Here is a 16,393-nt window from a genome sequence, read left to right as displayed (position 1 = left end):
AATGATGAAGTGTGCGGAGTGAGGATCACTCAGGCTCCTCCGATGAAATGCTTTCAGAATCCCAAGACAGAAATAACTCCTTTTTTCTTAAAATAGGTTGAAGGAGATATGGTCAAAGATGATAACAGCTCAGCATTTCTGAGCTTGTTTCTCTCTCACACAGTCCTTATTTTCCTGAGATGAGGCAGCTTGACGACCACAGATGGTTGCATGGCATGTTGGGAAAGGAAAAGACGTGTCCAGGCCTGACTATAGGAGGTCAAGGTAGGCCTGCTGGAGCACAGAAAAGAGACACACAAACTGTGGGAGGTGCAGCTAGAGATGTGTGAATACAATCTCCAATACATACACCATGAAGATGCTAACATCACATTTTCCTGATACCCACAATGCTGATCATTTCTAACTCATTTTGGCACTAAAACTGATACAAGCAGACCATTTTTTTACTTAAAAGATCATTGAATTGCTCCTCTACCAAAACTTTCTCGTGACTTTTATTGTGATCTTATGTGTTGTCTAAAAAGACACAAAACAAGAGAAAAAAAAACTATGTAATTTGGCCATAAATGATGAAGGTATTCTCCTCCACATGAAGACATTCAGATTTTTCCTGTCTGCCACTTTTCTTAGTGCTGTTTAATACCTGAAGAAGAGACTGCAAGCGGGTTTTTTTTGGTTTTACTTTTCAACCACCATTAGTGCTGCTCAGGATGTTAGTTCAAGGGATGAACAATTAGACAGGTAGTTTTTACACATCATAGCTGAACACTGTTGTTTCGTCATCCCAATTGTGACGTAGACATGCACTATAGTCACATCACAGGATGGGCAATGTCAGTCATATGACCAGAAACACATCATGCTGTCACCACTTTCTCATTGTCTCTGATTGTTCTGCAACAAAGCCAGTCTGATTTCACTTAAAGGCAGCCCTTGGTTTGAACAAACAGAGGAGTGACTGCTGTGCATGCAGAGTCTGTATCTGCATGTTACACTGCTGCAAAATGTAAACACGCATAAAATGCTGCTGCTGAAGTCACTGATACTCGAGTCATACTAACACTCAACAGAGCAAGGCAGAATTTAAGACAGGCTATTGCCACTGATCACTCATGCAGACTACTAACAAGACCAAAGCCTTTACTTTTAGCATCTCCACCTGTTGCAGACACACAGTCAGCGCAGGTTGTGAAAATCCGATGCAGAAAAGAAAAGGTTTTTTTCCCTAAAATTAAAAGTTACTGTCACAGGGCTGGTGATGTAGATTGGAGGTGTATTAAGTAGAGGTAGACCGATATATCGGCCGGCCGATATATCGGGCCCATATTTGGACATTTGTCTCTATCGGCCATCAGCCGTATTTTCTTTTAAAAAGTCGATTTTTGATTCATTGTATAAAATGACGCAATTTTTGATCAGGCACAAAAAAGATGAGCACCTCAAACTTGTGGAACCACTTGGATACATTACATACTTTTGTTCAAATTATATTAATAAGTTTAAATTTCTTTTTTGACATTTTAAGAACAGTGTGAATGTTTACTACTGTTTGTTACATTGTGTGTTTACTCAGACAAAATATTTCATTGTTATGAAAGCTGAATAAATGTTCAGAGGACTGGACACGACTTGTTGTAATAGATTTCTTTTAGTTGCTCAGAAATTGCTGCGTTTCACAAAAATGTGATAAATATATATTTATTTAACAATCGACCTGAATATCAAATTGGAAAAATCGGCTATGCATATCGGCATTGGCTGCCCAAATTTGGAAAGCATCGGCATCGGCATCGGCCCCCAAGAAACCCATATCGGTCGACCTCTAGTATTAAGCTTTCCCATATTTTAAACATCGATAAAATGCATCAATGCTAGATTTCCATATGACATGAGTGCAGACCTTCAAACCAGAGTCCTGCACTGGGTCGGGTACCCATTGGGTACCCATTGGGTACCCGCAAAAACAGCTGAATGCAGGTGGTTTTTAACAACTTTTTTCCCAGGTTCGGATCTGGGTGGAAAAAATAACATGCAGGTAGGGTTGCGGGTTTTAGTTTGACACATCAAAATTAATTTAAAATAATAATAAATACAATAAAATAAAAATGTAAGTTGTAAGCTGGTTATAAGGCTGTGACCATACTATAGCCACGCTATCCAGTTCTCATAATACATCCATGGTTGTGACATGATCATGGCTCGTACCTGCTGAGTGTCCCTTAAGTCTGGACAGATAGTAAGTCTACTATTACACATGTAAAGGTCCTTTTAAGAGATTAAAAGTTTAAAAGCATTAAACCTAAAAAACGAGTGATTTTACAGTTGTATGTGAGAAGATCACAGAGGGTTGATGATGGAGCTGAAGTCAGGCTTTTATTGGAAGAGTTGCTTCATTCAGTTGCGTTGTTTACTCACTGGCATCTGAACTATGGCGATATACCGTTCAATTTTCAGACAATATGACCCAAAATGATTACTCTAAATAAGGTTAAGGGTTGGGCTGCCGGTTGGGCTGCGGGTCGTGTTTCAACGGGTCGGATTGGGTTGCGGTACTAATCGGGCTGATGCGTGGGTTTGCGGTTCGGGTGCGGGATTGTACGTCCCCGAGTTGGGGCGGGGCGGATCTTGAAAATTGGACCCATGCAGGACTCTGCTTCAAACTGCTGCATGTTCATATAAGGGACGGGCATTTCAAGCAAAAGAGCTATCCGATATTCACTGGTAACTATTTGAAATTATTTGAAGATCCCACCACAGCTCCATCATTAGACAAAAATAAGACTGTTGCATAAATGCTGCAACCTGCCACAGACAGAAGAAAGCCACTGTTGCATAAACTAAATGATTACTCAAAAATCATTAGCTCATCCCTGGTTCATAGGTGAATCGGTGTGTAAACTGCTCAAAATGGTATCTCCTTCCAATCAGAGGGAAGTGGGTTTGGGGAGTAGCCAGCCTTAAAGAAACAGCAGCTAAAATGAAACATTTCAGACTGAGGCTGAAATAAGGGATTGCTTAAACACCAGTGTGAGAAAAATATGTTTGAATAAAGATTTTCTTTCTTTTGAGCTGTAAACTATGTTAGGCTACAACAAGGAAACCGGAACAGGAACAATTTATGGCCTAACAACAACACCCACTCTTTAAAACTAATTTAAAACATAGTCTATTACCAGGGATGCACCGATATGAAAATTTTGGCTGATACTGATATCGAATATCTATGTTGCTGTTATAACCGATAATATTCAATTTCAATATTGGTTTTTAAAAAAAACAATTTGAGAAGATGTGTCGAGGTAGTTCAGATAGAAAGAGTGGCGTGATCGTGGGAAAGACAACCATGGAGGTCGGTAGTTTTGGTGTTTACATAGTCATAAAAAACAATATTATTTGGGTCCTGAAAGATCATTCACGATATTTTGAAAAATGTCCGGCAGCTAATGAGTAAATATCGACTCACTTTTACACATGGGCTGATGCAGATATGTTAAAAAAATGACCAACATCGGCCGATACCAATATTGATACTGATTTATCGTGCATCCCTATCTATTACTGATTTAATGCAAGTAAGTAAATATAATTTTTTGGATAGTTTAGTTAAGTGTTGCTTCATCTGTCTTCTTTTTGTTTCTTGTCCTTTTCTTCTATCTGCCTATCAGAGATGCTGTCAGATGACTGGAAGGTGAGGTGATAAGTTGAAGGGGGATTTCATTTTATTTGAAAGCAGCAATTCCTGTATGTTTCCTTATCCCGAAAAAATGGGACAATATCACAAGAGTCGAAATATTTTACAACATACCTTAAAGGTGTGGTTGGTGTGAGTTTTCTGTATTCTTATTTTCTATGCACACATGCTCCGTACTGATTCTATGAACAAATCAAAAGATAATGACAGGATCTCTCAGTCTTGTCTATCTAGTTTTTACCAGAGTGGCACAGCCCTGATGGATAGCGTTTAAGGAGTGTTTGGCTCCTCCTCCGTCACCTGTGCGCCACAAGCATTTGGAATAGCCATTTTGTGGTCTGTTTAAGACACTTCAATATACTTCCATACAGCTGACATGTTGGAGCTTGTTGCTCCTGTGCAAGCATGCACATAATTAATACACCAGTGACTTGAACGTGCAGATAGATTGTCATTATCACATCTGCTTATTGTATGTGCTGCAATTAACCTTTTCAGCTTCTGACACTGTACTGATATTGTGTCGGAAATATTGTGCATTATACTGATATTTCGAGGTCAACATTAGCTTAGGGCTTGCATTCGTCTTAAAGAGTTTCAAACCAAGATTATTGGTTGGGAAAAAAAATACAGATTATTTATAGCCTGCGTGACAAATATTACACTAGCTGCCAAAAATGCTCTGTTGTCGTTAATTATCATCAAAGGATGATTTCACTCAAACCTGTTGATCTTTGGGAATCTGTATGGCACTGTTAGCATCTGTACTCTCCAAAACCTGACAACACAGAAGACAGATCAGGAAGCCACTCAGGCCTTTAGCACATTGATGGTACAGACATGACAGGTGACTCCTGTTTAGTGGTAAGTGCGCTGTGGAAAGGGTAAGCATGTTGAGGGAATACAGGTATCTGCTTCAGCTCAGCTCCTTCGTATGTGATGAGTGGGAATATCAAGTCCAGCTCTGTCATGCCTCCTCAGTGTGAAGCTTCTTTCTTCTGCTTTTCACATCCAAGCTCTGTCCTGGTGCAGCTTTCAGTAGTAGCAAAACTGTGCTTGTTTATATTCCTTATCTAATTGTCACTATTTTCACTGACAAACAAGCCTTTAAAAAATATGCCATGTCCTAATGAGAAAAGAAATCATTACTTACTAAGAGTGCAAGTGAAAGAAAAGTCATGTCTTAAAGAACTTTAACACCCACAACACTGAAATGGTATACTTGGTTACACCCAGAAGGAGAGGAGAATATTAATCATTACTGAAAACTTTGGGAGAGGTTGTTGGGGGGAACACACACACACACTCACACACCAGAGACTTCATGTCAGAGAGCAGAAACACAAAGCAACCGCTGTGATTTGACAGACCCAACATGTTAATGTTAGGGCGACCTAATTCCTGTTATGGGTCGCATGAATGCCCCCCCGCTCCTCCACCCACCGACCCTGCCAGCTCCCCACCCTCCCTGCTCTCTGAACGTGTAATAACAAAGCGTTGATCAATAAAGTGTACTTTCCAGTGAGCCAGCACAGACCTGGACCCTCTTTGTTCCACTGCCAGCGCAACAGCAGCCGTGTTGGCTCAACATACCTAATCACAAGCTCGGACTTCTAAAATGTTGCCACACTCATCTTTAAGCCCCCTTTTTCTTAAGAGCCCCCTTCGCCAAATATCCCTCCCTGCCTCCGAGCTACTTCTGAAATGTTCAAGCGTTTCAGAGAGGATTACAACTATGCAACACAACCCCGTTTATCCCACACGCATTGGTTTAACTCCGAGATAAAACGTAGTGTACCTCAGTCAGGGGGAATGTGGGGGATAGGGTGCTTGTTTGTGGGTGACACAATGTTACAGCGAGAGGAAACATGCTGCCCTAACGACATTGTAACAAGTGGGATTCAGGCTTGGCGCAACAAAATCAAGAAAACTCACCACAACTCCTGAAGCGCCCAGAAGAAACCAGAGAGAGGGAGGGGGAAAGGCCAACAAGGAATTTATCCTCTCTTTCTCTTCCACGTTTTTCAACCCCGGCCCCTGTCTCCACACCCCACGAACCGAGAGTGAGAACGGGGTGGGGGGACCTGGGTGATAGCAGAGGAGGGAAGCTCGATGTGGGACACACTGCCAGCACTTCGCAGTCAGTTTTTATGCTAAATCCAGGTATCGACGGCACCCCAAGAAAAATCTTTACTTCTCCCACACGTGTAGCCTCTTCCAGGACTACTTTCTTGGCTTTCTGGAGAGTTAAATCCCACAGTTTATCCGCTGTATCCGGGCGCGTCGGCCGACTATTCTAGTCCGCCATGTTGTGTGTCTGTCTGCATAGGAAGAATGGGAAGCGAGCAGCAAATTCCCAGGCCAGGCCCAGTCTCCGAGCCACACTGTTTCTCCATAACCCACAGCGACACCTGCTGGACGAGTTGGGTTCTACACTGCACAAGACGAACTTCTACTCAGGAAGTTGAGCCTGGAGAGCTCAAAGCTCACCACAACAATCAGAGCAAAACCCTTAAACCTCCTCAGAGAAAAATGATTAAATAATGGGTTAAGAAACAGGGCTGTAAAACTGGCAAAGATGATTTTATTTAAGGGGTTTGAACTTTGATTGTAACCAATATCCGTACATATTCTAAGATAATGATCTAGACTGCAAAAGTTAGCTTATTGTTTTCTGAGTGATTTAATATTAAAAGTTTCATGATGACTTTAAAAACACCAACATATGGTACGGTCTTTTTGGAAGACAGTTTTTGGAGTTGAAGTTTTCAGTCCTCAGCAGTGACAAGAATTTACAAATACATATCATTTTCAAAAGTTGTTACACATTAAAGTACTCTTTAAGGTCATCAATAGCCCAGCATTGCTATTTCCTATAACAAAAATAATTTTCAAAAAGGGCATAATTTAGCAGCTCTTTTGGAGAGTAAATATTTTTCAAAGCAGATTTGAGAAAACATTCCCACAAAACATTTCACCGTCATTACCCCCTTTTCTGTTTTTGTAATCTGTAATGTATCTATTTTTGTTTCCCTTTTTTGTGTAAAGCATCTTTAAGTACCTTTAAAAGCTCTATATGAAGCTTGATTTGATATTACTATCATTGTTGTTTGAGTTGTTTAAGGATTTCCTTTCCCATCAATGTTTGAAATAAATAAACAGAGCTTAAAGTCTGAATTGCAAGAAATTGGACTTGAGCTGTCAGAATTGTGAGAATTTTTCTTGTTTTATACCAAATGTCTGATTATATTACACCATGATGAAAATTAGTTATAGCCTTTAAAACAGTTTTTAATTTAGAAAGCAGTAAAATGCTGATTTCCACAGCCTCCTCTTCCTCACAGTTCTTGTCATCTGATTATAAATCTGTGTGTACAAAGTGATTTTGTCATGCTCTTGACACAGCCAGACAGTCTCTCTTTTCTCATATCAATTTTTATGGAGTCTCTCGTCCCCCAGACAACACACTGTTTGGTCATGGGGCCAAGGCTTGGACTGTGTATTTTTAACGGTTAGTTTAGCCAATAGGCACTACTGATTTAAACTAGAGCACTCTGAATACTACATCAGTCTCCAAGTATCAGTCATGGAAGGATTTTGCACACAAGATGGCATATCTCATTTATTATTTATCTCTCGGCATAAATGAAGAAGAAAAAACTTTGAAGTTAATAAATATTCATACATCATGTTTTGACTTAATGTCCAGACATAAAACCTTCCAAAAGAAATTACAGGAAAAAGCAGATGGGCAACATGGAAACAATTTCTGTACTGATAAGACTTGCATGTTCAACACACAGTTTTTCTTGTTAGTAAAGCTTATGTGTCAAGTTACAGTGTAAACCGCATCATGTTTAAATCATAGTTGTGCATTAAAGTTTTAAAGTTGGAATCGCTGTCACTGGAATATTCTGTTTGCGTACAATCAGTCAGTTAACAGGAGGTAAATAAAACAGCATGTGCGTGGCTCAGCAGCTGACAGATTTGCACATACAGTGCTCAGGCTGTCAGGTTAGCAATGACGGCCCGGGTGAACTCGTCGCTTGTGGCATAGCCCCCCAGGTCTCCAGTGCGCACCTGTTGCAAACATAAAGACAGTTTGTCACTGTACTCACAGCTGAAGCAACACATGCTCACATACAGTGTCATAGCCTGCATGTCAGAGAGCCTTTAAAACACCACTTTACAAATAGTATGAAGTCACACCATAGAAAAATATCAGTCAAGTACCAGATACAGTTGAAATGTTAAGAAACTGTTTGGATTGTTAACATTATGATTAAACACATCACCATGCGTCTTCTCCACAGTCAGTAACTACTATTCAACCAGAGGAACGTTGTACGAAAACAAACACTTGCTATCAAGGAGAGAGGGAATGACAGAGTATTTAGGACAACTTAATTTCCATGAAATGTAAAAAATGTGATGGCATTAAAGGTCAAAACATGAATGCAGTTACCAATATATTAGTTTGTCCTTTATTTATGACAAACAACTGACTATTGAAGTCATTTAAACTGGGGCAGAGAGATACAAAAAGCATGAAAATTGAGGAGACAGCACAGTCTAAAGCCTGAAAGCATCAGCGGTACAAATAGCACCATTTTGAGATTAAAGTGTTAACTTTACACACTTCATTTGCTGACATTACACTAACAAATACACAGATAATGTACACTGTAACAATAAGCCGGCCAAGGGTACACTATCTGAAGTGCTATGAAAACAGGACAACCTTTGTGAACATTGTGACCATCACATTTTTTACTTAAGCCAGAAGCCCTAAAAGTTTATTCTTTGGATTTCTTTTTGAGTTTTTGTCTTTGGCAGTTTCAGCTGAGATTTTAATGTTGAAATATTAACTGTGTTCTTAATATCAGAGCAGGAAACATGGATTTTGCATTAGAGCTAGTTTGCCTTTGCCATGAAGTTACTCAATGAAAAATCCAAGTTTTTAAGTTCACAACGCCTGCCCCCCAAGACTTTAAAGATACATTTGTGAGAAACTCTGTGATATAAGTAAGTCATGATGTAGCTGCCTTAACATTCTGTCTCTGGGTTACATAAGATACCTGTTGTTGTTTTTTTTTTTTTTTTTACAATGTGAGAGATCAGGGTAATAAAAATATAATCAAATAGTTTAAATTAGTGATGTGATAGAACAGCTGGTATTATCACTTGATTAAGGGATCCTGGTTTGTTTCAGACTGTATGCAATGGCAGGGAAGTGACCTGTATGACCAATATGGCTGTAACAAACAGCCGACATTTAGCCACAAACAATGTGGGGAGTGTAATGATACAAAATGATAAAAAGATGAAAAAATAGAAAGTGGCAATAAAGAGTATAACTGATTTGCATCCAGGTGAGGAATCCTCAAAGGCTGCACATTATATTGGTCAACAACAGCACAAGTTGATTCCACTGGATGTATCAGTGAACCTAGAAAAGGCATTATAAAATAGGAGGCAACAGATGGTTGTTGTTTTTTTCTAAACTGTGAGACAACACATTCACTTGACAAATAAATGGAAGGTAAGTCTTAACATGCGCCCACTTCATGTTAAGATCAACGTCCAGATGGAAGAAAATGTCAGTGAGGGGTGAGACGCAACACATCTTAGTAAACAGGTCGGTGATGAAGGTTTTCCACAACAGCCTGCACAAAGTCGCCAGTGGTGCAATAACCGCCAAGGTCTCGTGTCCGCACCTGGGATGTGAGCAAAGATACACACACACACACACACACACACACATACAAAAATAGACAACACACACACACAAACACAAGGGATAACGGGTACAAGGAGAGGAGGAAATTAAAGGAAAGGGAAGAGGAATAGGGAGGGCACTTCAGACATCATGCAGGCAAAAAAATGTTTCACACAATTCACAAATGTTCATGATAGGTTGCCTTTTAAAATAAAAGGAATTATTTATTTGTTCTGGTATTTTAGAGTTGAGCTGGAAGCGTTTTTTAGAGGAGGACATAACATTGATGGAACTCATTCTGTGTTGCTGTCAGTAAATGTTAGTGTCAACATGAAACAGATGCAAAAGACCGCTCAATCTAAGCATCTTAAAAAACACATTGCTCTCATATTTAACATTAATAGCAAATAACATAAAAACTGAAAAAGGAAAGAGAAATGCAAGATGTTTGCTTTAGTAGCATGGATACTAAGCATGTATGCATTGAAAAAGCAAGCAATTAAAGGCTCTCTAACATACAGACATGTACACATAGTTTGCAGTTTGTTAGAACAAAGCACATGTGGGTCAGTAACTGTGATCATGACACTGACGTGTCTGAGTGTTACCGTTGTAAATTAAAAGGTTTAAATTAATAAACAAATAATATTACATTAAGGTTCAGTTTTTATTTCCATTTTTTGTTCCCTGCAACATTTTCATACTGTATCCATGAGATTACAGGGTTAAAGTTAGTGACCCACAAATGTGATGAACAAAAGCTGACATGAGTAAGGCATGCATGTTTTATTAGTGATATTCAATGTTTTTAAATTGTATTGTTAAGGTGTTTTCGTGACACAGTGGCAAAGGGATTCACACGCTTACCTTGCCCTGTTTGATGACCTTCTTGACAGCATCTGACACCATTTGGGAATGATACTCCAGACTGCAACACAAAAACAGTGAAGTTTAAGAGTCAGTCCATGTATGCTCACACTCACACAAACCAAACCCTTAACAAGGTCTTCAAAGGCTACAGGTGTTAGAGTAAGCATACTCAGCGTGAAACATGAAGCACTTTTCCATACAGATCTAGAAGCTCACTCACTTTAGGTGCCTGAGCATGTTAGCAGCACTGAGCAGCATGGCTGTGGGGTTTGCTATGTTCCTTCCAACAGCTTGTGCAAATGGGTGGCGTGCACCCTGAGGGGGAAAAGAGAGACAAAGGGTCAACAGCCAGAAAGTTAAAAGAAGGGTAATTAATAGTATTGAAATGATTAATGTGTTTCAGTCTTCTGCAAAGTACAACAAACTTCCAAAGTCAAACTTTAGAGAATTAACAGACACAAAAAGAGAATGAAGGTCTCCCTGAACACATGTACCACAAAATAAGTGAACAGCAGAAACTTACAGTCTCGAACACAGCATACTCTGAACTGTAGCTTTCCCCAGGAACTACTCCTGCTCCTCCAACCAGCCCTGCTGCCAGGTTGTCAATAATGTTGCCATAGAGGTTAGGCATCACCAGTACATCAAACTGGTAGGGGTTCTGGACCAGCTGCAAAAATAGCACATATTTTTAAACATTTATGTTAGAGTTAAAACTGTCAATGTAAACTAAACATGCATATAGCATATAAAGCATATAAACTCTGTAATGAATGAGGCTGTCAGTATACCTGCATGCAACAGTTATCGATAATTATGTTCTCATATTTAATTCTGGGGTACAGTTGTGCCACCTCTGCACAGCTCTGCAGAAACAGACCATCACCCAGTTTCCTGTGATAAGACAGGGGAGTGAAAACAAATTAAGAAAAAGACGTAAATCAAGACCAAAATTTATCCACTTAAAGAATGAATGGGAAGCTTTAGTTCTGAGACATAAGACAAAATAGCACGGAGGAAGCTTCCTCTGTGTCCTTACATGATGTTCGCCTTGTGAACAGCAGTCACCTTGCTTCTCCCTTTCTTGGTGGCATAGTCGAAGGCAAACTTGGCAATGCGTCGAGACTTCTCTCGAGTAATGATCTTCAAACATTCAATTACACCAGACACACTCTAAAGAGAAAAAGGAAAGCTGCGTTTTAATGATAATCACTTTCATGTATTGACTGAACTAAATTGCATAATCACTCTGAACACAAAAGGCAGTTGCTCCAGTTGTTGATTTTAAGCCGACTCATCTTTGCTTTGAAAACACAATTAATAGTGGCAAAATGTCTAATTGGGAAGTAAAATTTATGTAAACCAAAAAATGTTTCCTCTTGTCATCTGCCTCCAGTGAGCAGGAGTGTGGCTGACCTCGTGCTCGAGGGAGCTGTACTCCCCCTCTGTCTGTTCTCGAATGATCACCAGGTCCAGGTTGTTATGGCGGGTGCTGTAACCCGGCAGACTGTTCACATGAACAACATTAGCAAACAGGTCCAGTTTACGCCTGGGAAATAGAATAGAATAAAAAGGAAAGTTATTTAAAAACAACACTAAAATGCAGATGAAAATTTGAAAACATACTGGATTTACCTTAGTCTCATCTCATACGAAGCCAGCTCTCCTTTAAACTCCATGGGTGTGTGAATCTTTCCTGTATAACCAAACATGTCATGAGTAAATGTACATTACATTCATCCCATTTTATGTAATGCACTTCTTTGTAGTTTATTTGAGGTAAACTTTGAGGAGACAAACAAAATTAAGGCTACCTTTCATGGCTACTTTATTGTTCTTCATAGAAGTCAACACCTGTTCCAGCTTCTCCTCACTTGCCATGTTTTGCACCTCGCTTAAATGAAACTCTTCAAATTCAACTGGGACGTCTCCTGCCTGGAGATGAGACGAAAGAAAGTCAACTTTAGTGAAAGATCAAATTGCATGTCATTAGCATTCACTATTTATAAAACTAAAACATGCTTAAAGTGTGCCCAGAGAGGGATAATGCATAGTATAGATCTGGTTTAAAGAAATATCATTTTTACTGTTCCAACTACACCAGTAAAATACACTGATTCATAAAATAGTGATATGTCCTTGTTTTTCATTGTGAAATGTACCTTAAACACTTCCTTGACTGCAGTCATCAGCTCAGGTCCCACTCCATCCCCTGGTACCATTGTCACCTTGAAAGTAGCATCAGCTCGAGCTGGCGGGGCCTCTGGGCTACACAGACCAGCGGTCACACTCAGTGGACGAGAGGCCAGCTGCTGCCACCTGGGACTGCTTAGGCCCTGAGGATGGGAAAAACAACACAATTTCAACATGGTTTACTGTTACATGATCTACACTTGTCTCCCCTCAGAGATTTTGCAACAATGTGCAGGTGACATTTTATAATGATAAATATCACTCTTGAAACACACCAGCACCTGAGTCTGAGATATTCCATCATTTCCTTTTTTCTGGACAGTTTTAAAGTCCTGAAGAGGTTAAAGAAGGTGTTATCCCTCTTGGGGATCAATAAAGTATTCTGAAACTATGTTATTTTCTTTAACATGGATACAAAAGGTACAATGGTGGATATCCAAACTAAATGTGCACAGATTTTCAGACTGCTACATATTCATATGTTGTGGAACTCCCCTAATCTGTCTGTAAAATGCTCAAAATGGTCCATTCTAAAAATAACACAAGATTTTCATGAGACTTGCTGCAATGATAAGGTCATTGTATAAGGATCTCTTAACTGATTTATGACACACTGGAGTTGTTGTTTGAATATCAAGGTCTACCAAAAAGAGAGATGACAAAGGCTGGAATAGTAGAAATAATGGAAAGACCTGTGTAAGAAAAATTAGGATATTTTATTTTATCAGTAAACCATATAGAGCTACTGCCATGGTACCTGAGGCCTCTTGCGTGGAAAGGGATAAAAGTGACTTCTTAATTTTGTGCACTTGTAAATGTATCCCGAACAAACCACTTAGCGTTTCAACTGCACAGATTATTAAAGCAACTACATTTCAATTTATATAAGCCAAACAAATGTAATTGGCATTCTGCTGATCAATTACATAGAATCAAATGTGTTTAATTTATCTGTGTACGTCTTTCCCAAACAAATTACATTATACAGAAAAATGCAGCCTGGGTGATTTGAAAATGGGGTCATTACATTGTACGCAGGCCACATGTTAACTGTTGACACAAACTAAATCAAATGTGTTGGAGCAGAGAACTACTTAAAGTAACGTTTGCATATCGTAATGGGTAGGCCTACACAATCCCATACAAAACACATGATTTCATAATGAAAATCCACAACAAATTACTAAAAATACATGAAATCTGTCACCGAAAGTCAAAATTATCCTCAAAAATCCCATACTAGGCAGGCTCTAACCTTGACTCCCACTGAGAGATACAAGCCTGGTATGTGTGGAAACTGGAGATAAATGAAGACTCAATCAAAGACATGTAATCTCAAAAAAGCAGGAAGGGGAGAGGAAAAAGCACGAGCACTTAGCCTAGCCACTCCGCTTATTTAATATAAGTAAGGATGTGGTTAGCCCAAATAAAATAAGAATTAAATCTTTGAATGTAAAATTGAAAGTCATTGCTCTCAGGGGAAAGGAGAGGTTAACGTGTCACGGTAACTTTAGCCAGCTTGGAGTATTTTCTCAGCTTTAACTGTACGTAAAAATGAATAGTTTTTCTCGTTTCCGTTGGTTTTTTCCTTCTGAGTTATAGGTAACTCGCCGTCAACTGCTGACGGGCCACAAAAGCCTGTCCCTGTCACTAAGCGTCTGAAAGCTACAGAAGCTGTTCATGAGAAGAGTTCAGACTGAAGGCTAGTGGTTAGCAACAATACAGATCATACAAACGAGTGCCTGACACCTGACACTTTGATATCATGAAGCACGAATCTAATACAATACAGCCATTACAATACACCCCTCTTCCTATCATATGTACTTGTTAAGAGCTTGTTAACATTATCCGTGTACTCACCTTGACCAATGTTACCAAGCTTCCTCTCAAGGCGGCCGCCATCGTTACAGGCATGCAGTAGCTGAGCTTCTTCTTCTGTGGTGCTGCTGTGGTGTAGCTCACACCACAGGATAGCCGTAGAGGAAGAGCTACATTACAACCTGATAACAACAGTGCCCTCAGTCGACAGAAATATTCAACGTAAGTTCTTGTAGGGGAGACCAGGGACAGTTACAACACTTTTACAAAACTGAAAGCAGTGTGGTATACAGCATAACATAACATAACAGACTCAACAGAAAAGTCATACTGCATACTACATCTAAAAGTATGCAGTAGCCAGTGTGCAGTGCCTACTACATACTACATTCACATGTAGGCGGTGGGGAAAACAGCTAGTGTTTACCCAGGAGCACCCAGTGGATGACAGACAAATCTTTTACACTTCACGGCTCAATGTCAAACAAATAATAATAATAATAATAAACCCAGTTTACTGCCATAAAAACAAGTTTTTAAGGTCTGAACCAGGGCTTGACATTAACTTTTTTTCTCACCAGCCATTGTGGCTAGTGGTTTCCCTGAGTTACTAGCCACTCAGTATTTTCACTGGCCACAATTTGTTGTTGGATAATTATGTTCAATATGATTAAAGCCAATGATGACATGCTAATTATTACTTAAAAGATTTACAACCTCTTTAAATGTAAATGACCCCTATGCACACTCAAAACAAGACTGCATCAATGTTAAAATCCACAGTTCCTTAATCGGGTATTCAGCTCTGATAAAGTTGTGTGTAACATTGTGCTCCTTTCATATGAAAATTTGCAGTCTATCAAGACATATTAATTAAAATAGTAGTTTGTTATTGCTTATAATAAAATGGTAAAGGGGATTAATTGAACTGATAAAAACTCAGCAAGATATTTATTAACGATTGTAATCAGAAATTCATTTTTTTTTTATGAGAATGACAATGAAGGAGAGGTAAATTAAATTTCCTCAGAGCTTTCATCATCAGTCATTTTTTTGCTTGTCCCTCTGCTCCATGTTTGAGATAAAATTCAACCTGCCAAAGTGGCCAGTGGGAGCGGTGGTGTTACCAGCCACTGCCGAAATCCACCCGCATTTGGCCGGTTGGCCGGTGTTAATGTCGAGCCCTGGTCTGAACTATGAAAAAGTATGGAGAGGTTCAGCAGGGTTGATATAATGTGGAGGTAGCATTGTGTTAAAAGACAAGATAGAAATACAGGATTCAAAGGCCAAAAGCATGACTTCATGTTCTTTTTATATATATATTTATAAAATACATATATGATGTTGCAGCTACTTCCCTTGCAAAGGTTGCTCTCTTGCCTTTTTTTGAATGATTGAAGGCTCAAAAATCCAGACAGGGCCCCTAGAACACACCAGGGTTTATAGGTAGTCTTTTGTGTCAGAGCTGTAGTTGAGCTAAGCTCAACAAAAGGGTACAAAAATGTCTAGTGGTGCCATATGTGTCTATTTGTGCTAAGAGCCCATGTTTTCACACTTGTTTGAATTTCTTAATCAACCAAGACTCCCGCATATGACACCGTTCTTTTAACTGTGATACTTGGATGGAGCACTTTGATAAATATTGAAAAATTCTAATAATAATTGCTGTTGCCCTGACCCACACTTGGAAATGACACATCTTACATGTGTGTGGGGATTCCCAATCCTATTTCAGGCAAGTGACACTGACCATACACCGAGTCACAGGATGACATCAATCCCCACTGTGAAAGGTTTGGCTCTTCTTTCGGATATTTTTTAACCCATCTCCTTTACGTTGTGAGGTATTTCAATCTGTTGCCAATGCTAACATAATTCTACAAGGTCCAGAGCAGTCAAATTATCCTCTTAAATTTAGCCCTGAGCTTGACCTCTCGGACAGTGTCCCAGGGATTTGACTGTCATTTTGTCACTCATACTTTAGGGGTACTTGTACATAACTGTGTGAAGCACTGCAATCACATGAGGATGATGACCTTTGCGGGTGCAATACCTTTAAAAAGAAAGATGAACAAAATACAAATAATATGCCTGTT

At 39.4% G+C, this 16,393-nt stretch overlaps 2 protein-coding genes across 4 annotated transcripts in view; both read right to left on the bottom strand.

The window, feature by feature from the left end:
- The window catches only part of ptpra (protein tyrosine phosphatase receptor type A), a 33,558-nt gene extending 27,524 nt beyond the window's left edge, over positions 1-6,034 (bottom strand). The window contains exon 1 of one of the 2 annotated variants that reach the window (XM_074668031.1): positions 5,630-6,034. The gene's annotated coding sequence lies outside the window, so the exon portion shown is untranslated. The remainder of the gene's footprint in view (positions 1-5,629) is intronic. The other variant, XM_074668040.1, reaches the window with a different exon arrangement.
- Positions 6,035-7,290: 1,256 nt separating this feature from the next.
- On the bottom strand, positions 7,291-14,473 carry idh3b (isocitrate dehydrogenase (NAD(+)) 3 non-catalytic subunit beta). Of its 2 annotated transcripts, XR_012598580.1 has the most exons (12): positions 14,340-14,473; positions 12,446-12,619; positions 12,098-12,218; positions 11,919-11,979; positions 11,700-11,832; positions 11,323-11,456; positions 11,075-11,177; positions 10,807-10,953; positions 10,504-10,598; positions 10,281-10,341; positions 9,259-9,411; positions 7,291-7,774 (listed from the first exon to the last, which is right to left on the bottom strand). XR_012598580.1 is itself a non-coding variant. In XM_074676068.1 (11 exons), exons 1-11 carry the CDS (start codon positions 14,391-14,393, stop codon positions 7,697-7,699), a joined length of 1,161 nt encoding a protein of 386 aa, XP_074532169.1. In that variant the 5' UTR covers positions 14,394-14,473; the 3' UTR covers positions 7,293-7,696. The 2 variants fall into 2 exon arrangements, 1 of the variants encoding a protein (XP_074532169.1); XM_074676068.1 differs by lacking the exon at positions 9,259-9,411 and having other exon boundaries at positions 7,293-7,774.
- Positions 14,474-16,393: the final 1,920 nt, after the last annotated feature.

The sequence above is a fragment of the Halichoeres trimaculatus genome, unplaced genomic scaffold, assembly GCF_033239565.1.
Source record: "Halichoeres trimaculatus isolate MK-OKI-2021-1 unplaced genomic scaffold, fHalTri1.1 fHalTri1_scaffold_1, whole genome shotgun sequence".
Lineage (NCBI taxonomy): Eukaryota > Metazoa > Chordata > Actinopteri > Labriformes > Labridae > Halichoeres > Halichoeres trimaculatus.
The sequence above is the reverse complement of the archived record's forward strand: the minus strand, read 5'-3'. Positions and strand labels throughout refer to the sequence as shown.